The sequence below is a fragment of the Pipistrellus kuhlii genome, unplaced genomic scaffold (assembly GCF_014108245.1).
Source record: "Pipistrellus kuhlii isolate mPipKuh1 unplaced genomic scaffold, mPipKuh1.p scaffold_m20_p_11, whole genome shotgun sequence".
NCBI lineage: Eukaryota > Metazoa > Chordata > Mammalia > Chiroptera > Vespertilionidae > Pipistrellus > Pipistrellus kuhlii.
In genome coordinates this window covers 48,608,321-48,632,884 of record NW_023425416.1, presented here as the reverse complement: position 1 = coordinate 48,632,884, position 24,564 = coordinate 48,608,321, and the positions used below count along the sequence as shown (strand labels likewise).

General features: G+C 60.7%; 1 protein-coding gene across 4 annotated transcripts in view; it reads left to right on the top strand.

The window, feature by feature from the left end:
- PDZRN3 (PDZ domain containing ring finger 3) overlaps nucleotides 1-24,564 on the top strand; it is an 84,642-nt gene that overhangs the window by 48,164 nt on the left and 11,914 nt on the right. The window contains exon 1 of one of the 4 annotated variants that reach the window (XM_045579505.1): nucleotides 8,027-8,059. The exons of 2 other annotated variants lie outside the window; for them this stretch is intronic. In XM_045579505.1, the coding sequence (XP_045435461.1) occupies nucleotides 8,042-8,059 (18 nt within the window). In that variant the 5' untranslated portion in view covers nucleotides 8,027-8,041. Of the gene's footprint in view, nucleotides 1-8,026; nucleotides 8,060-14,998; nucleotides 15,093-24,564 lie in introns of those variants that run through there. One more of the 4 variants, XM_045579504.1, reaches the window with a different exon arrangement.

The window sequence follows — 24,564 nt, the reverse complement described above, 5'->3', positions numbered from 1 at the left end:
GTGGGTCTGGAACCGGCTGCCAGGCGCGGGATCATTCATCTCCGTTTGCAGGAGGAGAACGTGGCACACAGGTTTCGGGCCTCGGTTAGCAGACGGAGCGGAAGCCGTTCCCAGGCCGCCGCTTGGGGCTCCTTCGTGCTGGCAGCGTGCGTGCGTCTGTGAGGCTGGGGAGGACGGGCCAGCCGCCAGCTCTCTGGGGGCTTCCCAGGGTGCCATGAGGGGCCTTTTGAATTAAAACAGAAGCAATGGGAGGCCCCTGTCTCCTCGGAGCCCTGGGCGTGGGGTCGCCCATGGGGAGTTGTGGTCATTGCCATCACCACCGTCTGCTTCCCTATCGGTATGTCTCCAAGGCCCAGTGTTCTCCCTTTGCCAGGACACCCCTCCGCCTCCGAGATCTCCTCCCTCTTTCTTGGCGGCGCTCAGTGAGAACGCTGGGATTGTCAGCAGGAGAGGCCGGAGCCCTGGCCTGTGTCCCTGCCAGGCCGGAGATGACCGAGGGCAGGGTTTGCGGAGAACCTGCACGTGGGTTATGCCTGTACGTGAGGAAAGGTCTCTGCAAAAGGGGTTTCCTCTCCGAGAGAAAGGGGACCAGGGCACACGGGGGGAAGGGACTTCTCTGCGGGATGGGGCGGGGGAGGGACCAGCCAGCCCCCTGCTCGACCCTCACTGCTCCCCGCCCTGGCTCCGCCCTGGCCCCGCCCCACTCCAATTCCTGCAAGGACGTGATTAGACTTGGAACCTGCCTCCAGGTCAGAGGCCCATCCGGTGCCCCCTCCAGGTTGGCTCAGACTGTGCCAGGGTCCAAGCTCCCACCCACTCCCTCACCTCCAGCCACATAGCGGGCAGGAACGCAGGAAAGGCCGAGTCTCACCCCACACCTCGCTCTGAAGCGACAGCGGTTCCGAGTCCCTGCGGGCACGCCAGCCCTGCCTGAGCCACAGGCCCGAGGCTCACCGTGTGCCCTGACCCGGTACCCGGACCCCAGCTTCCGGAGGGAGCGGCGCAGTGACCCGTAATCCGCCTTCCTCGGCCGCGATGCCGTCGTTACGTGGCCGTAATGAAGATGGAAGGTTTAATAATGGGAAGTGTTACAAATTCCAGTTTAATCATTCCTAAGTGGATTACGGCTCCCGGTGCCTGGCCGTGGAAAACAGGGGCCTCCGGGAGACAAGCACGGGTCCCGGCTTGACGAATGGGGCTTCGGGGCGGCCGTAATCCAGTTATTGCATTTACTCATCTTCCCGACGATGTTTGCACGGCCTCTGGCCCCTGTGTCAGGGCCGGGGGAAGGTCACGGAGCTCCGGGTGAGGGAATGGGCGGGTGACAGTGGCCTGGAGCAGCGAGGTCAGGGTGAATGGATTAAAAGAAATACCCAGCCGAACCCAGTGTGGCTCAGTGGATAGAGCGTCGGCCTGCCACTGAAAGGTCCCGGGTCCGATTCCTGTCAAGGGCGTGTACCTTGGTTGCAGGCACATCCCCAGTAGGGGGCGTGCAAGAGGCAGCTGATTGATGTTTCTAACTCTGTATCTCTCTCCCTTCCTCTCTGTAAAAAAAATCAATAAAATATATGTTTAAAAAATAAATAAAAATAGAATTTACTGTCTCAGAGTTCTGTGGGCTGGAGATCAGGGATCACGTGGTCCCTCTGAGCTGGGGTGACCGCCCCCCCTGCCTCCCCAGTTTTGGGTGGTCGCCCCATGATCTTGGCGTTGCGTGGCCAGTGGACGCAGCCCTCTGACGTCTCATGGCATCGCCTTGTCTCACCGCCGCCTTCCCTCTGTGCCCACCGCAGTGAGACGGCACTCGGGCCCACTTGGTGCTTCGGTTGTCTCCGCTGGGGTGGGGTGTATGCCTGACTCCAAGTGCAGCAGGCAGAGAGGTCCCCTCCCCCGGACAAAGCCACGGCCGCCCCGCGGGCAGGACGCCAGCACGGCGAGCCCAGGAAGCTGCCTCCAGCCCCCGGGCGTTTCCCTAAGGGCTCCCCTCGGACCCATGCATCCCGTCAGAAAACGGGCGCCTTCAATAGCACTTGGCTTTTTGTTTCCATCCTGCAGAGAAAACGATTTAAATCAGGAGCAATATTTTCTAATGTTATGAAAGGAAAAGAAAAAAAAAAATCCACGCTGTAGCTGCAGTCAATAAGCGTTTGATGAATTCCCGTCTCCGGGGTCGTGTTGCTGGTAAAAGGCAGGCGGAGGGCACACAGCACCCCCGATGCCACTCAGAGCCCGCCAAATCACAACAGCACCCCGAGAGCATGCCTGCCGAGCGCAGCGGGGGGGCTCGAGGTCCCTGGGACCTGCAGGCAGAATCCTGACAGCAGGAGTCGGGCCTGAGCCTCAGCGGAGAAGCTCTCCTCCCTCACCCGGTTCCCACAGCAGCTCCTGGGAGAGGAGCGTCCGTCCTCCCATTTCACAGCTGCAGAAACTGAGGCTCAGAGCGCGTGACCAGCCGGCGTGGGTGCAGCTGGCCGGGGCAGGGCCAGGGTGGGATCCAGGACGCTGCCTCCGGGTCCCAGCTTAGCCCCGGGATCCTGTTTGCAGCACAGAGGTTGGAGGAGGGCTGTTCCATCCCTTAGGCAGTCGGGTGGAGGCAGAGTGTGCGGGACACCGCCTTGTTGTCCGTCCTGGGGCCATGGTGCCGCTTCTGGGGACCGAGCCCTGGGAAGCAGGGTCTGCCTTTCCCCGCTCCGGAGACGGGCTGTGAGCCGGCGGGGCCTCAGGGGTCCGCAGACTTCCCCACAGGTTTGCCTGGTCACCATCACCGATGGTCTGTTTTAATTGGCTGTTTTGGGGGCTGAGGAGAGAGACGGGGCCCTTAACGCAATAACAAAGGTTATTGTCTTACACTCGGAGCCAGCAGCCCCTGTGTCCTGCAGGTGAGAGTCATAGTCCTTCTTCCCTTCCTTTGTTGGTTAACTCAGAATCCAAAGACCTCGCTGGAGGTGTCTTGATTTTATTTTATTTATTGTTAAAAAATATTTTTATTGATTTCACAGGGGTAGGGAGAGGAAGGGAGAGAGAGAGAAACATCAATGATGAGAGAATCAAGGACCCGCTGCCTCCTGCACGCCCCACACTGGGGATCAGGCCCACAACCCAGGCACATGCCCTGAATGGGAATTGAACCGTGACCTCTTAGTTCCTAGATGGACACTCAGCCACTGAGCCACACTGGCCAGGCTGGGGGTGCCTGGTCTTAAACAAGAATGATGCTGTGATGACGTTCTAGGATTCACATCAAAGCAATGTCACCGTCCCGACCACTGATTCGGGAGTGTCTGTGCGTGGGGCCCGCAGTCCTAGGTCCTCGGTGTCTGGGGACCAGCCCCATCCGGGACCCCCAGGGGTCGGCACCCTCCCTCCCATGATGGCCTGGGCGTGATCAGGTGTCACTCGCGAAGCCGGGTTCTGGGTGAGGGTCTGTTCTCTTCACTCCCTGGGACACCCCTCCTCCCCCCCAGTGTCTTCCCTCCTGTGATGTGATCACAGACTTACTGCCCCTCAGAGAGCTCCTGGCCCGTTCCCCGCTCTCACCTCTCTCTCCCAGGTCCTCCCCGGGGGTGAGTGCTGGAGGGGGGGGGGGGTCGGGGAGAGGCGCCAGGCGGGCCGTTTCAGACAGGATGCCGTGTGTCAGATTTGTAAAATCGCGTTAACACTGTGTTTTCTCCGCGGAGAACTGCCCTCCAGGAGGGCAGACGGAGCTGCCAATTACGGCCGCCTCCCGCTGCGGCCGAGCGCGCCCCGTCCCCGCCCGGCCTGACAGGCGGCCGCCGGCAGAGCGCAATTAGCCGGCCGGCAGCCAGGCACAGGCAGGCTGCCTCGGAGTTTCATGTTGGGGCCGTCGTGTTGGGGGGCGCGTCCCAGAGCGTCCACAATCCTTGCCCCAGGGTGACATTCGGTGGGTCAGGTGACGGGCACAGAGACCCCTCGGTCCCCGTGGCAGGAAAACGGCCGCATTTCCAAAGCCGACGGCTCCTCGGGGGGAGATTTGGGGGCTGCTCCGAGCGCCTCGTTTTATGGGGACAAGAGATTGTAGAAGGAGGTCGTTTCTCAGGCACTAAACGCCGGTCGCGCGCAGCAATAACCGTGAGGCCCCAGCCGCCGCCGGCCGTGACCCGCAGACCAGCCGCGTGTCCTCCTGTGTCCTCAGTCCCAGGCCGTTCGGGGGGTTTCCGTAGAAACCGGGAAGGCTGCACGGAAACACGGAGACTCGCCCATCCCTCACCGGGTCCCCAGTGAGCCTGGTACGTGCCGGACCCCCCAGCCCCCCAGCCCGTGAGCCTGTGCTCTCTGCTGGGGAGGGCGTGCATCTCGGCCTCGGAATTAACACTCAGCCTGGGTGTCCGTCCCCCACCCAGCGGAGGAGAGTCCAGATTCCAGATTTTAAAAAATTTAAAAAAACAAAATAAAAATGCACCCTTTCCCGCTCCGGTGTGGCTCAGTGGATAGAGTATCGGCCTGGTGACCTGAAGGTCCCGGGTTCGATTCCGGTCAAGGGCATGGACCTCGGTTGCCCAGAGGTCACTGCTGCCCGGGGTCCCTGCTGCCCAGAGGTCACTGCTGCCCGGGGTCCCTGCTGCCCGGGGTCCTTGCTGACCAGTGGTCACTGCTGTCTGGGGTCACTGCTGCCCCAGGTCACTGCTGCCCAGAGGTCACTGCTGCCCAGAGGTCACTGCCGCCCCAGGTCACTGCAGCCCCAGGTCCCTCCTGTCCCAGGTCCCTGCTGCCCCAGGTCACTGCCGCCCCAGGTCCCTGCCGCCCCAGGTCCCTGCTGCCCAGTGGTCACTGCTGTCTGGGGTCACTGCTGCCCCAGGTCACTGCTGCCCCAGGTCCCTGCCGCCCCAGGTCCCTGCCGCCCCAGGTCCCTCCTGTCCCAGGTCCCTGCCGCCCCAGGTCCCTGCCGCCCCAGGTCCCTGCTGCCCAGTGGTCACTGCTGTCTGGGGTCACTGCCGCCCCAGGTCCCTGCCGCCCCAGGTCCCTCCTGTCCCAGGTCCCTGCCGGCCGAGGGGACAGCGTCTTTCTGGAGCTGGCTCTGCACCCCTCCTGGTCCCCACAGGACGCAGCCAGAGAATAGCAGGCAGCTAAAGGGGGCATATTCGGGTCGTGGAGCGCTGAGCTCAGAAGAGACCAGGTGCGAGCCCGACTGTGGATGAAGTGTTCGTCCCTCTGCACCTCTGGTTCTCACCGTAACACGTGAGGCATGATGCCAAAGGTGCCGAAAAGTTGAACGTGACAACCTGTGCCGGGCGCTCGGCATGATACCTGGTCTCGTGGCTGCATCTCCGCTTCGGCCCGGAGACAACGGGGCAGGAGGCCACGCACAGGCGTGGCTCCCTCCCGACACCGTGGCACCCTCTCACCCGATCTTCCCGGTGTTTATTCAGTGAAACGGCGTCTCCCAAGTTCACCCCGCCTACCCTAAGATCAGACGGCTCCGTGTCTCACCAACACTGCTGGCTGAGGGGGGCCGTGAGATGCTGAAACAAGAACATACGTGTAGCGCGGCCCGCGGAACGGCACCTGTTTTCGCGGAGACACATGAGGGGGTTTCCGCGTGCAGCCGCCTCCCAGCGCCGCCAGGCGAGACCCGGGGCTGGTCTTTGTCGACGCGTTCGCGCTGAGAGCAGCCGACACAAATTACAATGAGTGATCGCGAGCTTAACCCGATTCCCCGCAGCCCTGCCTGCCCCGCACGCCGCTGCGCTAAGTTCATTTGTGGGTGAAGATGCTTCGCTAATGTGTGTGCTGTTCCTGATCGAGGCAGAGGGCTCGCTCCTGGCAGGTCTCGCCCTCTGAGCTCCGTTATCCCACCAGCGGGAGGTGTCGCCCCGATACCAGGGGAAACACACGTGTGTGCACACGCATGCATACACACGCATATACACACAGCTGCCGGCCCCTTGGTCACCCAGGAAGCCCACATTTGTGCTTAGACGGTAAGGGCCATGCCCTGTATTGTATGTTTATCCTAACGCTATCGCCCAAAATCAAAGACACTGTCTACTGGGGTTTCGTGCGTCCCGCCCTCCGGCCATCACGCTGTTTTGGGAGAGACCCGGAGACGTGGCTGTTTCAGCTGGGCTTGTGCTCCCTCTGCTGGCCCCGTCATTAACGAATACGTCCAATTCCCAGGACTGTGTGATGTCACCGGCGGTGTCTGAGCCTGGGAGGGGGAGACCCCGGAGCAGCACGCTCTGATCAGCCGCCGGTGGGGGAATTCGGAGGGGTCGGGATGCACCGTGGGCCTGGAGAAGAGAGGGAAGGAATCGTACCATGGACTGCGCTGGTTCTGTGCTTGGAAAACCCGGATGCAGCTTCATGTTGTTCTTCGCTCGCCGCCGTTTCCAGGGCTTATTCATTACAGCCGGCCTCTTAGGGGAGTTCGGAAGCAAACGGGTTTTTTTTTTCATCCTCAGAACCAGGTTTATTCGATGTGCGTTGCAGGGGAGAGACGTGGAGGCTCAGCCACCCCGTGCCTGGCAGCTGGGAGGGTTCCGTGGGGCCTGCAGGGCCGGTGTCCCGAGGCCCTGGGTCCGTCTGCCTGAGGGTCGGGGGGGGGGGGGGGAGGGCGGGGCAGTGCCGTGGCCGTGTCTCATGTCCTCACAGCATCGCGTCACCACCAAGAGCCGAGTTTGAATCCCGTTTCCAGCACCTCCTGTGTGCGTCTCGGTGGTTTACCCAGCCTCCCCGGCCTCCCCTTTCCTGCCTGCACCCTGGGAAGAGGAGGCAAGGGGTTGGCCCTCCGGGGGTCACGGCCGGGATGGAGGGATATAGACTCCACCGCGCAGGGTGCCGCTCAGGCGTGGGGGGTAAGGAGGTCCGGGCGTGGTCCTCGGGCGTCACGCTGACTCGTCTCCAGCACGACAACAGCTTCTGTCCCCACGGTAACAGCGTGAGCCTGTCGTGAAGACCAGGAGTGGGAATCCCGATGGCGGGGTCCGGCTCAGCAGGAGGGGGGGTGTGGGTTTCCAGAACAGATTGGAACGGGAGGCGCCCATGTGGATGGACCCCCAGCAGAAATCCGCCCGGCTCCCAGGAGGGGAGTCATGCGAGACACACGTCCCTCACTCAGAACTGGACATCAGCCCTGACCGGTGTGGCTCAGTGGATAGAGCGTCGGCCTGTGGACTGAAGGGTCCCAGGTTCAATTCCGGTCAAGGGCATGTACCTTAGTTGCGGGCACATCCCCAGTAAGGGGCGTGCAGGAGGCAGCTGATGGATGTTTCTAACTCTCTATCCCTCTCCCTTCCTCCCTGTAAAAAAAAAAAAATCAATAAAACATATATTTTTAAAAAGAACTAAACATCACCCTAACCGGCTTGGCTCAGTGGGTAGAGCGTCAGCCTGCAGACTCAAGGGTCCCAGGTTCGATTCCGGTCAAGGGCATGTACCTTGGTTGCGGGCACATCCCCAGTAGGGGGTGTGCAGGAGACAGCTGGTCGATGTTTCTCTCTCATCGATGTTTCTGGCTCTCTATCCCTCTCCCTTCCTCTCTGTAAAAAAAAAAAAAAAAAAAATCAATAAAATATATATTTTTTAAAAAGGACTAAACATCAATATGAAAAGTAATAATAACCACGCTTAGGAATGCTAATGAACGATGAAGTGACGTGAAGCGGCTGGTGCCCCGGTGTCAGAGCCGCGATTCTGGGGAACAGCCACGGGCGTGACGTGTGCGTGTGTATATTCCCGCGTGTGCCCACCCGTGTGGCTGTCTGTGAGAAGGTGCCAGGCTCCAGCCGCCTCTGCCCCCAGTGGCTGCTGCAGGTCTCGGCCCCGGTCCCGGGCAGTGTTATTCTTGGCCGCTCGGCCCTCGGCATTTATAGGCAGATACCACCCCGCCCAGCTTAATGACAGTCTCTCGGTTACGCAGGTTAATTCCATTAGCGACCTGGCAAAGCCAACGCAGCAGGTGCGCCTGGAGTCGGATCCACACGGACCTTCTCTGAGCTCCGTATCGGCGCCCCCGGGGGGTCACGTGGCCCCTTCCATGGCCTCTTCCCCGGGGACCTTTGTGTGGAGACACGGAGGTGCTGGGATGCGTCTCCCTGCTCAGGTGAGAGCCGGGGGGGGGGGGGGGTCATTGCTATCGGGCTGCAGGGTGGGGGCGCAGCGGAACCAAGAGGCTCTCTGCTCTCTCCTCCTGCTCCGAGCCCCTCCCTCCGATTCTCCGGCTCCTGTGGGTTTGCCGAGGCCCCTGTGTGTGTCCACCTGGTGGTGGTTCCCACCGTGGGCGTGGCAGTCCTAAGACGGACCGGCCTGCGGGGCGACAGGCCCTGACTCTGCGCTTGTGCTCGAGCTGGTGTCCGAGAAGGGAGCCCCGCGCGACAGCAGCTCCCTGGAGCCAGGTGCTTGAGTGGCGATCTGTGCCCGTGCTTCCCCCAGGCCTCCCAGCAAATCCGTGGCAGGGGGAGGACAGTGCATAGGGCTTTGAGAGACGGACGTGCAGACGGTGAGAGCAGGGGGCGGGGCTGGCCTGGTGGGCAGCACCGTCAGCTCACGAACAGCTTAAAAGGTTCCAGCCACATCGTCCCCGGGAAGCATTCGCGTGTCGGGCGGGAGAACGCTGGAGTCGCTCGAACTCAGCCTCGGGCGACGTGGTTCCCCCCAGGGCCCACGGGATTCCCACCGAACGTGGGCGTGTGGGCGGCACAGGCCGGCGGCGGGCGGACTGGCAGGACCGGCCGGACGATGGTTCCCTGAGAGCCGGCGTGCCCAGCGCCGGCGGTGGCTTCAGTGAAAGGAGAGGCAGGCGGTTGAATAGAATCCCCAGAGGGTGTTCCCCTGCAGCGGGGAGGGGGGAGTCCATGTGGCCGGTGGTCGTGGTTTCTTGGGGGGGAATGGCAAATGATTGTGGTCCCGCTGGTGTCCGAGAACAGGGTGTGCTGCTCAAGTGCAAACTCGCCCTGAAACACACAGACCTCCACTGGCCCGCTCCCCTGGACCTCCGCTCCCCTGGGCTCCCCGCTCACCTGCCATACTGACCATGTTTGACTAGTCCTGTCCCCTCGCCAGCTGGAGGGCACATTTGAGGAGCAGTGGGCGGGGGTCAGGGTTCGCTCTGTAGCCAGGCGGCCGTGTGCCCTCCCTGCGTGGGCACCTGTCGGGCTCCGACCGGGGCCTCGGCCGCGTCCGTCTGTGCGCTCACCAGCCAGACAACCCGGGCAGCTTCTTTCTCATTCGATGGCTCGGCCGCCTGGCTCTGCCCGTGGTCACGGGTCCTGCCGGCAGGAGCCCTGTTACTGACATGAGAACTCACTTCCCAGCCCACCGCCTGAGCGGCTTCTCCCTCTCTCCCTCTGTGCCATGTGAGGACCGGTGTGAGGGAGCGGGGCGTCTGTGGGACCCTGGGGGGCGGGGGGGAGGGAGTGGATGACCTCATGCCACGTGAAGTGGTGACGTGTCGGCGAGATTACCTGGCGTCAGCACGCTGGCGGTGTGGGGGAGGGAGTCACACACCTAACGAGTTGCAGGCGGACGGGGAGCGGCCGTTCAGCTCCCCCCCACCCCACCCCCCCGCAACCTCCCCTTCTCCCCCCAAGACTCTGTCTGGCTTTGGCCTTCCCCTCCCACTTACTCTCTCTCCGCCCAGGCTCGCACCCTGAGCCAGTGACAGGCTCGGGTCTCTGCTGGGTTAATCAGTGTGCTCTCTGATCCACGACACGCGCTCCCCACAGATCTTCAGAGTCAATGCATGCGTTTGTGGTCAGCGGTTCGCGTTGTTAACCGGCCTGATGGACGGGTTTGGGTATTTGCATCCCAAAGACTGCGCGAGGGCTCTCTCTCTCTCTCTCTCTCTCTCTCTCTCTCTGTCTCTGTCTGTCTTTCTCTTCTCTCTTCTCTCTCTCTCTCTCTCTTTCTCACACACATATCCACTCGCAACAACACAAATATTGACTGTCCCCGTCACTCGTTACCTGTAAAAATTAGGGAGCAATTATGTTTTTACTGCGCCTGCCCTGAGAGACATATCGGTTACTTTACCGCCTGAGGGTCGGAGCCGGTTGGTTTCGGTGGCCCGGGAGCCTGAACGAAGTGTCTGCTGCTCGGGGACGGCGCAGGGTGGTGTGTGCCGTGGGCCGGGCCCCTCCCAGAGAGGGGAAGCCCGGCCGGGCGTGGCCGAGACGGCGGAGTCCGGTGGGCCCCTGTGAGTTTGGAGTGCGTCCGCTTTTGTTCCAAAGAGCGTGAGGAATGTTCTGTGTCATCCTGGAAGTGACCATTGAAGGAGACATCTGGCCACTAACGGGACGGTCTCCCCTAGGGGCTGACGGAACGGAGGGGCATCCCCCAGCTCCCCTCTTTCCCTGCAGGGTCCCTGAAAGGTCCCGGGTTCGATTCCGGTTAAGGGCGTATACCTTGGTTGCGGGCACATCCCCAGTGTGGGGTGTGCAGGAGGCAACTGATCGATGACTCTCTCTCTCATCGATGTTTCTAACTCTATTCCTCTCTCCTCCTCTCGGTAAAAAAATCAGTAAAATATATATATTTTTTAAAACGCACCTGTCCTCGCCCCGCTCCCCGGAGGAACTGAGCCGTGTGCCGGGGGTGTCTGACACCTGCAGGCCCCCAGCTGCTGCCGAGCCTTCAGCCGGACACCCCGTCCCCACGGTTTCCGTTCCGCAGGCGTGGGAGCTGGGACCCCGAACTCTGCGTCCTTAAACGGTCCCCCGTCTTCAGGATCGGTCCGAATGGCTTCGGCAAACGTTGAGCGAGGGCTCTGAGAAGGCTCCCTTGCTCACAGGATGTGGAGGAAGCGCTGGGAGAAGGACTGGGGCACCCAGGGCCCTCGGTTGGTCCAGCAGAGAGATTTGTGGGGGACCCCACCCCGAGAGCCAAGGCCGAGGGGTCATGGTGGAAGGTTTTCTGAATCCGAGGCCGTTGGGACTCGATGGGGAGCTGGGCTGCATGAGCCTCTCCCTGTAAGATGCTGTCTTAGTAAAACGGGAGCGGAGGGTGAAGGAGAAGGCGCGGTCCGTCCGTCCATCCATCCGTCCATCCCTGCCTCTGAGGGACCCTCCCTCACTTCCCCTTTTTAGAAACAGCCACAGTGTCAGCGGCCTTGGTGTGGGGTGCCCCCTGGGGTGGCGGCGGGAGGAGGCTGCTTCTGGTTGTTTAGCAACGGCCTTTCCCCCTTCGGAAGTGAGCAAAGGGAGTGTGGTAAGAGCAGGCGCCTCCTCCGCCCGGACCGACCGGTTTCCCTCGGGCAGGGTGGGAGGGGAGCGCCCCCGCAGCCTGTGCCCAGGAGTGAACGTTGGGGTTCCCATGCAACCTCCGCTGGGGGATCCCGCCCTGCATGCTGTCATGAGGAATGTGATCACCTGCTGGCATGGCTGTGGCTGGGAAAGGGAAAGAATGGCCTTCACTGTCCTCGCCCTTGTCCTGAGGAGAAGCCCTGGTCCTGGCGAGAAGCCCTCGTCCTGAAGAGAAGCCCTGGTCCTGGCGAGAAGCCCTCGCCCTGAGGAGAAGCCCTCGTCCTGAGGAGAAGCTCTCATCCTGGCGAGAAGCCCTCGTCCTGAAGAGAAGCCCTCGTCCTGGCGAGAAGCCCTCATCCTGAGGAGAAGCCCTGGTTTGAGGAGAAGCCCTGGTCCTGGCGAGAAGCCCTCATCCTGAAGAGAAGCCCTCGTCCTGGCGAGAAGCCCTCATCCTGAGGAGAAGCCCTGGTTTGAGGAGAAGCCCTCGTCCTGGCGAGAAGCCTTCGTCCCGAGGAGAAGCCCTCGTCCTGGTGAGAAGCCCTGGTCCTGAGGAGAAGCCCTGGTCCTGAGGAGAAGCCCTCGTCCTGAGGAGAAGCCCTCATCCTGATGAGAAGCCCTCGTCCTGAGGAGAAGCCCTTGCCCACTGGCTCTGTGTCTGCTGTGGACCTCGGGCCTCGGGGCAGCTGCCCGCACGCCCCTGGCATGGAGCCCGCGAGACATTGGGGGGCTGCGGGCGGGTGGGTATGTCTCTGGTTTGTAAAGACGGGTGTGCAGCCTCAGCCCGGAGCTCGGCCTCCGCGCCCCGCGCCCAGATGTGAATTTTCACCAGAGCCTGACAGCTGAAAGGACGCTGGTTAATTAGGAGATGACTTGGCACGCGGTCCCGAGGCCCCGGCCGCCGTCTGCCTCGCGTCCCGTGTCGGATTGACAGGCCGATGACCTCATTGCTCGCAGTTTCCCTCCTCGTCAGCCCCTCCGGGAAGCGGCCGAGTCTCAGCCTTCCTTCCGCGATGGCGTCCCTGCTTCTCAGAGGCCCGGCTTCAGACACAACGCAGAGGGACACACAAGACCGGGAGGCTCAAAGGCCGGTGGAGAGCAGCCTCTGACACACACACACACACACACACACACATGCACACACACACATATATATACATACACACACACACTCACACACTCACAGACACACACATACACACACATATATACACACACATACGCATACACACATGCGCAGACACACATATATATACATACACGCGCACACATACACACATACATGCACACACATACACACATATAACATACACACAGAGAGATACACACATACACATACATACACATATACACATACACACACACACACACACAGTGAGGACTCAGGATCTTCATAGCATGGCAGCCGGTCGTCATGGTGACCACCTTGAACCTGAAGGCACCTGAGCCCACCTGGAGCTGCAGGGGTGGGCCTGCCCCCCGGTGTTCGCAGGGCGTCCTGACCCAAAGGTGTGAGGGTGCCCCCGGGTTGTGTTGTCTGTGCTTCCCGCCCTCCACTGGTGGCCCGACTCAGCAGGGAAGCACGAACTGCCTTCCCAGGGACCAGGCAGCCTGTGTCCGACACCCCAAACCACACCGGGGGAGAACCGTCAGAGCAGGTGACTGTGCACCAAACCCTGACGCTGGCCACAGGTGGCCCTTTCCTGCCGAAGCCGACAGGATGTGTGCGTGTGTGTGTGTGTGTGTGTGTGTGCGTGGGTGTGTGCGCGTGTGCGTGTGTGTGTGCAACCCGAGCCCAGGTCCCTGCGTGGCCATGGGGATGGTCAGAGCTGGGCTGAGTGGCCGTGGGGAGAGTCAGAGCTGGGGTGTGTGGCTGTGGGGATGGTCAGCTGGGCTGAGTGGCCGTGGGGAGGGTCAGAACTGGGCTGTGTGGCCGTGGGGAGGGTCAGAGCTGGGGTGTGTGGCCGTGGGGAGGGTCAGAGCTGGGCTGTGTGGCCGTGGGGAGGGTCAGAGCTGGGCTGTGTGGCCGTGGGGAGGGTCAGAGCTGGGGTGTGTGGCCGTGGGGAGGGTCAGCTGGGCTGTGTGGCCGTGGGGAGGGTCAGAGCTGGGGTGTGTGGCCATGGGGGTGGTCAGCTGGGCTGTGTGGCCGTGGGGATGGTCAGAGCTGGGCTGTGTGGCCGTGGGGATGGTCAGCTGGGCTGTGTGGCCGTGGGGAGGGTCAGAGCTGGGCTGTATGGCCGTGGGGAGGGTCAGAGCTGGGCTGTGTGGCCGTGGGGAGGGTCAGAGCTGGGGTGTGTGGCCGTGGGGAGGGTCAGAACTGGGCTGTGTGGCCGTGGGGATGGTCAGAGCTGGGCTGTGTGGCCGTGGGGATGGTCAGAGCTGGGCTGTGTGGCCGTGGGGAGGGTCAGAGCTGGGCTGTGTGGCCGTGGGGAGGGTCAGAACTGAGCTGTGTGGCTGTGGGGAGGGTCAGCTGGGCTGTATGGCCGTGGGGAGGGTCAGAGCTGGGCTGTGTGGCCGTGGGGAGGGTCAGAGCTGGGCTGTGTGGCCGTGGGGAGGGTCAGAGCTGGGCTGTGTGGCCGTGGGGATGGTCAGCTGGGCTGTGTGGCCGTGGGGAGGGTCAGAACTGGGCTGTGTGGCCGTGGGGAGGGTCAGAGCTGGGCTGTGTGGCCGTGGGGATGGTCAGAGCTGGGCTGTGTGGCCGTGGGGAGGGTCAGAGCTGGGCTGTGTGGCCGTGGGGATGGTCAGCTGGGCTGTGTGGCCGTGGGGATGGTCAGAGCTGGGCTGTGTGGCCGTGGGGATGGTCAGCTGGGCTGTGTGGCCGTGGGGAGGGTCAGAGCTGGGCTGTGTGGCTGTGGGGAGGGTCAGCTGGGCTGTGTGGCCGTGGGGAGGGTCAGCTGGGCTGTGTGGCCGTGGGGAGGGTCAGAGCTGGGCTGTGTGGCCGTGGGGAGGGTCAGAGCTGGGCTGTGTGGCCGTGGGGAGGGTCAGAGCTGGGGTGTGTGGCCGTGGGGAGGGTCAGCTGGGCTGTGTGGCCGTGGGGAGGGTCAGAGCTGGGCTGTATGGCCGTGGGGATGGTCAGAGCTGGGCTGTGTGGCCGTGGGGAGGGTCAGCTGGGCTGCATGGCTGTGGGGGTGGTTAGCAGGTGACACTGCCCTGGGACCGGAATCGCCTGCTTGCTCCCCTCCGTCCTTACCCCCCATCACGCTGCCTGTGCACAGGTGTGTGTCTCTCCGTTCCACACGGTGTCCCATGGGGAGGGTCTTTCCTGCCACCGAGCAAAGCACCGAGCAGGACACGCGCGTCATCCCAAAGGTGCCGTCCATACACCCCGCGGTGCGCCTCGTTCCCCGCGGTTCACGGTGAATTTAAAAGGCGCCGCACTCAGGCTTCTCCTGAGAGGCCTCCCTCCCCGGGAACGCGGTCCCCTGTCTCTGTCGCTCCAGCCCGGGGCCTGGGCACCTGTCCGCGTCCTTTACGATCCCCCACCGCTGGGGCGCTCGCTTGTTAATTAGAGAAATTTCAACTGTCCTCCTCCGTCGGGCAATTACGGCTTCTGTGCTGGCGGTGTCTGTTATGAATAGTCAATGAGAGCTGATTAATATGCATGAGCGGCAGTATATATACACGTGGGCGCCGGAGCACAATGCAGCTGCAGGAGCCCGAGGAGGGAGCGGAGCGGGTCTGTGCAGGCTGCGAGGGCAGGGAGGGTGCTTGGGGCTGCGGTCAGCGCGGCAGCTGCCCGGGGCCCCGTGCACAGAGGAGGAGGGCTGCTCTCCCTCCCTCCCTCCCTCTCTCCCTCCTGGGGAGCCGGCCACAGAGGACGTGCCCCTCAGCATGGGCTGCAGCCTGTGCCGCCTGCGGAAGCCGGAGGAGCAGTACCGGCTGCTCTACGAAGTTTGCCAGGTAACGGCGGCCCTTCCTGTGGGCAGTGGGAGGGCGTCCCCCGGCCGAGGGCACCCCCTGGGGAGGGGATGAGAGGTCCTGGCGGGCGGGCGTGCTCTGGAGGAGGCAGCCTGCTGACTCTTCTGCGTGCTTCCTGTCAAGTCTCTTACTTTTCGTCTCGGTGGCACTCCGTCCGGCGTCTGTGAGGGAGCTGGAAGGGGCTGGGATCAGGGGATGGGGTTGGTGGCCCGAGCTTTCCCGCGCAGACATCTGCCTGTGTGCGCAGATGTCACAGAGCCGTGCCCCAGCGCGCCTGCACCTGCCGGTGCCCCGAGCCCCAGGCGGGAAGCGCGAGCAGCGTCCATGGCATGTCCTCCAGGCAGCTTCTGCCGGCAGGACCTGTGGCTCAGACCCCGCTCCCTCCCTCCCTCCCTCCGGGAGAAGGTTAGCAACTTCCGTAGAGGGCGGTGGGTCTTGGGGCTGTCCTCCACAGCCAGTGACTTCTGTGTCATCGCTGACAACGTGAAGTTGCAGCCCAGAGGGACAGGGATACTTAACGTATAACCTTTATCTGGCATTTGGGTGGAGTGTTTCCCCCTTATCTCTTGTTTTTTATTGGCTGTATTGGGGGTGACATTGGGAATTAAATTATATACAGGTTTCCAGTGTACAGGTCTGTAGACCATCCTCTGTATATTGTACTGTGCGTTAGGTCTCCTTCCCTCACCCTTTATTCCCCTCCAAGTGTTTTCTTGGCACGCACGCAAGTCTCATGCTGGGCTGGGAGGTTTCCATGCTGCTCCTGGAAACCCAACTTGGTCCTTAAGTGTTTTTCCCCTTAAACTCTTCTTTTAACACCTTCGGATTTTTCTTCAGCCTTCAAAGAACCCATAATCCTGTTAAAAAAGTATTTTTTGACATGAGAACGTTAGAGTAAGGTTGTGATAGCGAGAGGAAAAAAATGTTCTTGTTTCTTCATTTATCACGATCAATACTATTGAAATATATTAATATATTGTTGAGTGGAAAACATAATCTGATTTGCGGTCCACCGGGTGTCGTGTTTGCGAGCGCCACCAGAGGGCGCGTGGCGTTAAAAAGAGCCTGAGACCCAGCTGGCTGCTGCTGCCTAATGATGCTCTCCCCCTGGGGGAATAAAGGGGTGTTTGTGCGTCTCCTGCACAGCGAGGCACAGAGACTGCCAAAAACAGACAGACCGTGTGGGGCTTGACTCTCCCCTGACACACACACACACACACACACATCCCGCACCCTGCCATATCTGACCAAACACGGGCATCTTAAACAAGCTTTGGGCACACACTTCACCTCAGGACTTCAGTCTGGGGCACCTGGAGGCTTCCTCGTCCCTCTGCCATCCTGAAATCCTAAATTTGCAGAGTTACCCTGAGCCGTGAGCAGTGAGCCCCGTGCTCCGTGAGCCGGTCGCTCAGGAATGAAGCGAGAAGAACAGGGCCTCGCCAACAACGTGCTGCAGACTCACAGCACGAATGCGGGCCAAGCACAGGGCACAGAATGTAGTTTTCCCAACTCGGCTTTTCCCTTGCACAAAACCATTCCTCACCAGCCGTTGTTTTGTGTGTGTTAGTTACACTGGCCGCCTCTAAGGGGGTCCCCCGTGCACCCTCCCCCTGCAAATCTGTGCCAGCCGGCGGCTTAGTCCTGTGTTTTGTGGGCTCCTGCTGCCCAGCCCCAAAGACAGTGGGGGGCGGGGGGGGGTCTGGATTCTGTCGGTTTGTTTTCCACCGGGTGGATGTCTGTGGACATAGCTCTTGGCCTGGCATCGTGCAGCCAACGGCTGGTGAATGACTTCCATGCGGAGTGCGCGGTGTCAGCCGCGCAGGAGGCCGTCCCTCCAGATGGACCTGACGGGACATTCAAACCGCGCTCCGGGCCCCCCTACGCCCTTTGTGCCAGCAACGTAGAGCCCCCCTCCGCCCATTGTTCGGGGGTCCTGAACCGTAGCATCCAGGAATCCGCCAGCACACGTGCAGGAATCAATCGCCGGGCCCCGCTCTCCCCTGATTAGAGCAGGGACACGGGGCGTCCGTCAGGGACGGTTCCAGAAGGTCCGGCGCGGCCGGCTCCCGCCCGCACGCCCTCCGTGCGGCACAAAGAGGATCAAATACTCCGGGGCTCAGGCTTGATCCTCTCCGCAGCCCGAGGTAATTCAAAGAGATGCTCTTCATTAGGGGCTCTGGCAGGCTGCCCGCCGCCTCTGCTTCGGGGGCCGCTGGGAGCCTAATGATGCCGAACAATGGCCGGGCCTGCGCCGCGCGCACACCTCATTGTACCTTTAATCACATCAGAGCAACCGCAGCCCGGGAAGTCGCCCTGCGCATAGAGGGCGCTGCAGAGAGGGCAGGCGTAAGGTGACCTGCATGACGCAGGGTGGGGGGGTGGGGGGGTTGGGGGGAGGGCCCCCGGTGGGAGGGTCCCCTCCCCTCCCCTCCCCTCCCCTCCGCTCCCCTCCCCTCCCTTCCCTTCCCCTCCCCTCCCCTCCCCTCCCTTCCCTTCCCCTCCTGCCTACCCCAGGATTGGGAGCTCAGGGGAGCTACAGCCGCTGTTTGTACTTTTTAAAAATATATATATTTTATTGATTTTTTTTTTTTTTTTTTACAGAGAAGAAGGGAAAGAGATAGAGAGCTAGAAACATCGATGAGAGAGAAACATCGATCAGCCGCCTCCTGCACACCCCCTACTGGGGGATGTGCCTGCAACCAAGGTACATGCCCTTGACCGGAATCGAACCTGGGACCCTTCAGTCCGCAGGCCAACGCTCTATCCACTGAGCCACTCCGGTTTCGACAGTTGTTTGTGCTTTTATGGAACTGCAGGGAGGGGTGTTGAGGGGGTCCTGGGAGACATTGAGACAGGGTCTGTCCCCCTTGGAAATGTAAACTTTAAGTGGGCAGCGGCTTCTCACTCTGAGCTACAGCCTGTCTTATGACTTTGCTCAGCTCTGCTAACGCCCAAGGACAAGGAAGCATCAGCCTGCGGACTGAAAGGTCCCAGGTTCGATTCGGGTCAAGGGCATGTACCTTGGTTGCAGGCACATCCCCAGTGGGGGGTGTGAAGGAGGCAGCTGATCGATGATTCTCTCTCATCAATGTTTCTAACTCTCTATCCCTCTCCCTTGCTCTCGGTAAAAAAATCAGTAAAATATATTTTTTTTAAAAATTTTTTTCTGGCACCTTCATCAGCCTGAGAGGACCTGGATTGTTCCCAGAACAATGGAAGGGGTTCCCACGGAGCCTCTGCCCTCGGTGGCGGGACGGGGTGGCGCTGCCAGGAGCGCAGAGTTCCCGCTGCCTGGCCGCCCGGGCGGGGTGAAGACCCGGTGATGTGAGAAAGCTCACGTTCCTTAGGGGGTGTGCAAGAGGCAGCTGGTCGATGTTTCTCTCTCATCGACGTTTCTAGCTCTCTATCCCTCTCCCTTCCTCTCTGTAAAAAATCAATAAAATATATATATTTTTTAAAGTGACAATACAACCTTAAAAAAAAAGAAAGAAAGAAAGAAAGCTCACGTTCTTGTGCCGATTAACGGTAGCCAGGATAGCAGCCGAGGGTAATTTGTGTCTCGCATGCCGCTTCATGTTGCTTTTAAAAAACAAAAACTTGACCCCGTAACCTAAGGTGACCAGACGTCCCGCTTTTGGCGGGACACTCCCGATTTTTAACCATTTGTCCCGCGTCCCGCGTCATTTTAAAAAAAGTCCCAATTTTTGGAATTTAACAATTCTTTTAAATCTTTTGGACTTGTTTAAAACACCGCGGGACGCGCGACAAATGGTTAAAAATCGGGACTGTCCCGCCAAAAGCGGGACATCTGGTCACCTTACCGTAACTGTAACCGTTGCCAGAACACCGTAGAGGTGTGTACCTGTGACCCCTTCTCTATCCATTAGCCAGTTACACAGCTTTCTAAAGGAAATGACAGTCAAGTGTAAGGAAGATTCTGGAAGCCCGACTGTATACGATCCTATTTCCTTATTCAATTACTAGCTCCATGCGATGCTGGCTGCGTGTCTGCCTGAGAGCAGGGCGGCCGGGCGGCCGGGCACGGTTCGCGAGGGCAGAGGGATGCTGGGTAATTGGATGAACCTGAACTTGACCTCCAGACAGCGGTGTCAAAGCTGGTTTAGCTTTCTTGCGAGCAGGGGCCTGTGTGTGTGAACAGCCTATCCGCTCTGAGAGCTTTGTTTCAGAACCACGTTACGTCCCGGATTGGGTGAGGCCAAGCGGGTGTGGGAGAGGAGTGTCCTCCTCCCGCCGTGACAGCCTGGGGGCCTTATCCCTGAGCCTGGTGCCCGTCTGTGGCCGAGAAAGTCGCTGTTTTCCATGTGGGCGCTTATCTGTCACCACTGTCGCTTGCTCATTAGTCAGAGCGGCAAACCACACCGCAGTTTGCCGACCACTGTCCTGGCGGTATGGCGGCCAGCTCTGAGTGTCTTGGGTGGGCAGCACCTGTTCAGGCTCCGTCCGTTCCCCGTTGGCGTTTTCCTCTCCTCCTCTCGGGGTGCAGGACCTTCAAAGGCCCAGCCGGGAGGGACACGCGTCGTCCGTCAGATCCCCGCCCCGTCTGGGGCTTGCGTTTGCCTTCTCTTCGTGACGTCGCCCTCGGACCCGAACCCCGGGCGCTGAGTGGAGTCTGAGATGTCCATCTCTCCTCACCGTGTGTGCCGCTGCTGTGAGGGCTTAGCGCTCGGTCTCGGTGTGGTCTAAAAGTGCGCAGTGACTGTCGCCTCTCATGGCTGTTTTCTAACGGAGGATGGGAGGCCGGGGCCTGACTGTATTTGTCAATAAAGGATGGTTGTGCCGCCAGGGCCCAGGTTCCTTGTCTCAGACCCGCACGTTCGGCTGAAACACAGCCGCCAGGCCCCCCCCACCCTCCCCCGGAGGCCCATCTCCCGAAGCTTCGCACGCGAACACCACCGGCGTCTGCTCCCGCCCCTCGGAACACTTTGCTCTTTAAAAAGTGGGCTGAGCCGGGACCGGTTTGGCTCAGTGGATAGAGCGTCGGCCGGCGGACTGAAAGGTTCCAGGTTCGATTCCAGTCAAGGGCATGTGCCTTGGTTGCAGGCACATCCCCAGTAGGGGGTGTGCAGGAGGCAGCTGGTCGATGTCTCTCTCTCATCGATGTTTCTAACTCTATCCCTCTCCCTTCCTCTCTGTAAAAAAATCAATAAAATATATAAAAAGTGGGCTGATGCCAAGACAGGTGTGGCTCAGTGGATAGAGCGTTGGCCGGCGGACTGAAAGGTCCCAGGTTTGATTCCGATCGAGGGCATATACCTTGGTTGTGGGCACATCCCCAGTAGGGTGTGTGCAGGAGGCAGCTGATCGATGTTTCTAACTCTCTGTCCCTCTCCCTTCCTCTCTGTAAAAAAATCAATAAAATATATATATTTAAAAATTAATAAAAAGCGGGCTGGGTTCTTGGCCCGGCCTTCAACGTGGCTTAACCAGAACCCCCCACCCACACTGCTCTCCGCCATCCCCTCTGGAAACCCCTCCCTTTTCTCATCTCCTAATTGCACTACCAAGTGTTTGGCCCATTAATTCCTTTCCCAGGGGATTGGCTTCTGGTTGGTTTCTAGCAAATCTGACCCACGTCTCATCCATCATCGTGGGAAACGCTGCCGGTGCTTCTCCGTCACAGGGACTGGAGTCCGCCCGCCACTTCCTGGGCCCCTGCTGACGGCAAAGCAGTCCCCCTCGCTTCCTTCCGGGGCCTCCCTGACAGCCCGGCAGCCGGAGAGAGCTCAGAATTGGGCGCCGGCCAGCCGTCAGCCGGGGTGGGTATTGTTGGCCCGGTGCGTTGGCATGCACTCCGGTCCACAAACAACGTGTCTCCAGGTGGCCGGAGGCTGTCTGTGGGCCCCTGGGCTGAGGCCGAGGGGGGGGGGGGTAGGGGTGTGTCTGCAGGACCCCTGCCCGGCGGGAGGCTGTCCTGTCACTACACTGAGGGCCAGAAACTGAAGTCAGGATTTTTTTTTTTTTAAATATATATTTTATTGATTTTGTACAGAGAGGAAGGGAGAGAGATAGAGAGTCAGAAACATCGATGAGAGTCATCGATCAGCTGCCTCCTGCACACCCCCCACTGGGGATATGCCCTCAACCAAGGTACATGCCCTTAACTGGAATCGAACCCGGGACCCTTCAGTCCCCAAGCCGACGCTCTATCCATTGAGCCAAACTGGCCTCAGCTGAAGTCAGGATGTTTTAACCTAAGTCTCCATAGGCCCCTGGTCAGCAAACTCATTCGTCCACAGAGCCGAACATCAATAGGACAACAACTGGCATTTCTTTGGAAAGCCACATTTTTTCAACGTAAACTTTTTCCAAAGCCACTTCTTCAAAACAGGCTCGCCCAGGCCGTGGTGTTCTGTGGACGAGCCACCCTCAAGGGGCCAAAGAGCTGCATGTGGCTCTGCCATAGGGGGTGACAGTCCTACGTTCAAAGTCATCATCCTTCATTAGCGACTAGAGTGCTCCCCCCACTTACAGGGAGGACACTGAGGCCCGGAAAGAATCTGTGGTTTCTTCTGACAAGAGTGTCCTATCTTATTCTCGGGTCTCAGTGGCCGGCGGCCTTTCTGTTCAGAGGGGACCGGGCGCTCCCCGCACAGGTGGGGCTGGGCCTCGGCTCCCTGCGGGCTGGACCCACCGGGACCCGGGCCACCAATGGCTGGCTGGCTCCTTTGAGGCTCTGACCCAGGCAGGTCTGCACCCGCGAGGGCCCGGGTCAGAGTCACCCGCCCGGCCTTGCCGGTGAGCAGAGCCTCGGGCTGGGGTTGCCACCTGGCACTGGGGGCGTGCCTCTGTCTGCGAGGTGTTGGGGTCCCTGTGTGGTGTCCGCCGGTCCCTCACCTTCTCCCCAGGCCCATTCCCAGCAGCTGAGCCCACAGACTCCCTGGAGCTGGACATCAGAGTGGGGGCTCCCACCACGTGACCCTAATGCTGGGGGTGCTGGGCATCCCCCCGGCTTCTCTTTCCCCAAAGGAGGAACCGGGGGCTCCGGGGGCACCTGGCCCCCCGGGGTACATCTCGATGAGGCAGGGTCAGCACTTCTCTCGCCTTCCCCATGCAGCTGTCTGTGCAGGGGCCGCTCCAGGCTCACCCCAGACATCTCCCGTGGCGCCCTGTCCTGTCACTGCCTGTGTCACCACAGGGGCGCTGTCCCTCCAAGAACCTTCGTAACCCAGGCCGGACCTTTCCCTTTCCAGTGGATGGCGTATGGTCACCTCTTGCTTCCAGTGGAGTCTACGTTTGAATTCGCTTGGAAACACGGGTGTGATGTTTTGCAGAATGAAATCACTGCCCCTTAATTTCATCAAACGGACCCCATAAACGCGGGGTTTCACCCAGGGGCGGAATTGACAATGGGCCGGGTTTGAAATGGCATCAGCACTTCTCCTGGGCCGGCAGGTGTGATGGAGACAGGTGACCCCCAGGGGCGGGTCCTCAGAAACCAGTGTCTTCCCACAGAAAGACTCTTACCTTTTAATCTGGAGGGAGTAGGCCATCTTTTCCGAGTGTCCTATTCACTCACGTCCTGAGCGGCTGGCCCTCGGGCCCCGGAGAACTCCGCAAGGCTCCGGGCTCCCTGTGGGAAGGAGTCACGGGGAGGTGAGAGCCTTCAACCAGCAGGCTCTCTCAGAGACAGTGAGCGTGGAGCCTGCGTCAGGGCTCAGGGCTCAGCCAGTGCCCCAGCGAGGGCAGGGGGGCCTCACTTCTGCCCCAGGACCTCTCCCGAGGGGCACGCCTGGAGGGAACAGGTCCGGGGAACCTCAGCAGGTGCTTCCTGTGAGTGAGTGAGTGAGAGTGAGTGACGGACAGGTGGGCAGGTGGGCCATCAGTAAAAATGTACCCCCAAATGGACAAGCCCCCAGCTCTGCCTTAGTCCTCGGCACGCGGGAAGGGGCAGCGGGCACGGGACCCGGGAAGGAACCGCCCCACGCCCTCGGCTCCATCGTCTCGTCTCCGGAGACCTTCCGCGGGAGGACACTGGAGTCCCTTAGTGTCACGTCGTATTTGCGGCCTCGATGTGTGTGCCTAGAGACAGGCTGATTGGATTTCCGCCGTAATTACACCGCCTCCGTACCAGAGCCCGCGGTGAATAACTTACGCACTTCATTTGTAATAGAGACAAACTTTGCAGCCGGCATTGCTCGTTCCAGAACATTCCGTTGACTGGGTGGTAGGGCCGCGTAGACTGTTGTAGAAGCACCTGCTCAGTGGGGCGATCCTCACCCGCCGGCCAGGGCCAGCCGCGCCTGGCCGAGCACTCCTCCTGCCATGGGGGCCGCCTCCAAGGAGGACGTCAGGAGGCCACGGTGCTCGCCCGGGAGGGGCGGCTGTCGTCCGCGGGCGGCTGGCGGCCTGAGCCATCGCCTCGCCCGCCGCGTCTCTCAGGGATGCGATTCTGAGACGGCGGTGCAATAAGTGTTATGTGCACAAGGTAATTCAAAAGGAATTTGGCTGCGAGAATGGATGGGTCGTCTGGGCGAGGGACTCCCTTGCGTCTCATCGGCTGTTAGGAGAGCGTAATGGCCCTGCAGCGTCGTGTCAAGAGCCTGTGCGGTGAGCGGCGAGCCCCGGACCATTTGTCTGTGGCCCCCTAACGAGGCCCTGGACATCCGAGGATGGACGGTGTGGGTGTCGGGTCCATGAGACGGGCCGGGAGGGGGCCTCTCGGTGCACAGAGGCTGTTCAGGCCCCCAGACGAGGCTGCGTTTTGCTCCTTTGATGGGTAGATGATTGCCTCCTGGGAAAATGTGACACCCTGGTACCGGTCCCATTAGCCCCTGGTTTCTTAGTAAGTCCTTATCCCTAAGTATTTTGGGGCCCAGTGATGTCCGTGCGGTGCCATCACCAGATGTAACCAAACTATGGGGACGTGACACCGTGTTCCTCTGCCTCGGGGGACGGGAGGGGAGAAAGTAAGCGACTTCATTTTCCAGAAACAGTCCGGCTGCGTGTCCTCTGTGTGAGCTGTTCCGGACGCAGCCGGGGTGAGTGGGTTGTGAGGGTGCCACTGGAGAGAATCGGGAGAATCGGGGGGGCAGCACCAACGTCCTAACTATCCAGGCGGCCTCCAGTGGTTCCCGGATGCTCTTGGGGGGAGGGAGGCGAGGACTGGGGCGGGAAGGGCAGGTGCGAGGGCTGCGCACACTCGCAAACACCCGGCGACTACACGGGCTGCTGGGTTTTCCCCGCAGTGGGGCCATCCGAGCTCCTTGGAGCTCCCCGCCGAGCCCGCCTGTGGCTCCCTATGTCCAGCTGGCCCTTGAAGGAAAAGCAAAAGGGATTCATTTCAAAAGGAAGCTTCCCGCCACTCGCAGGAAAGGAACAGTCACGCCCCCTGGCACCGGATGGGGAAGTGGCCCCCACTGCCGCGTGGCCATGTGGTTAGTGTCCAGTTCACTGTGAGCCCCGACCGAGCCTGGGGCCGCGCTCTGTACGC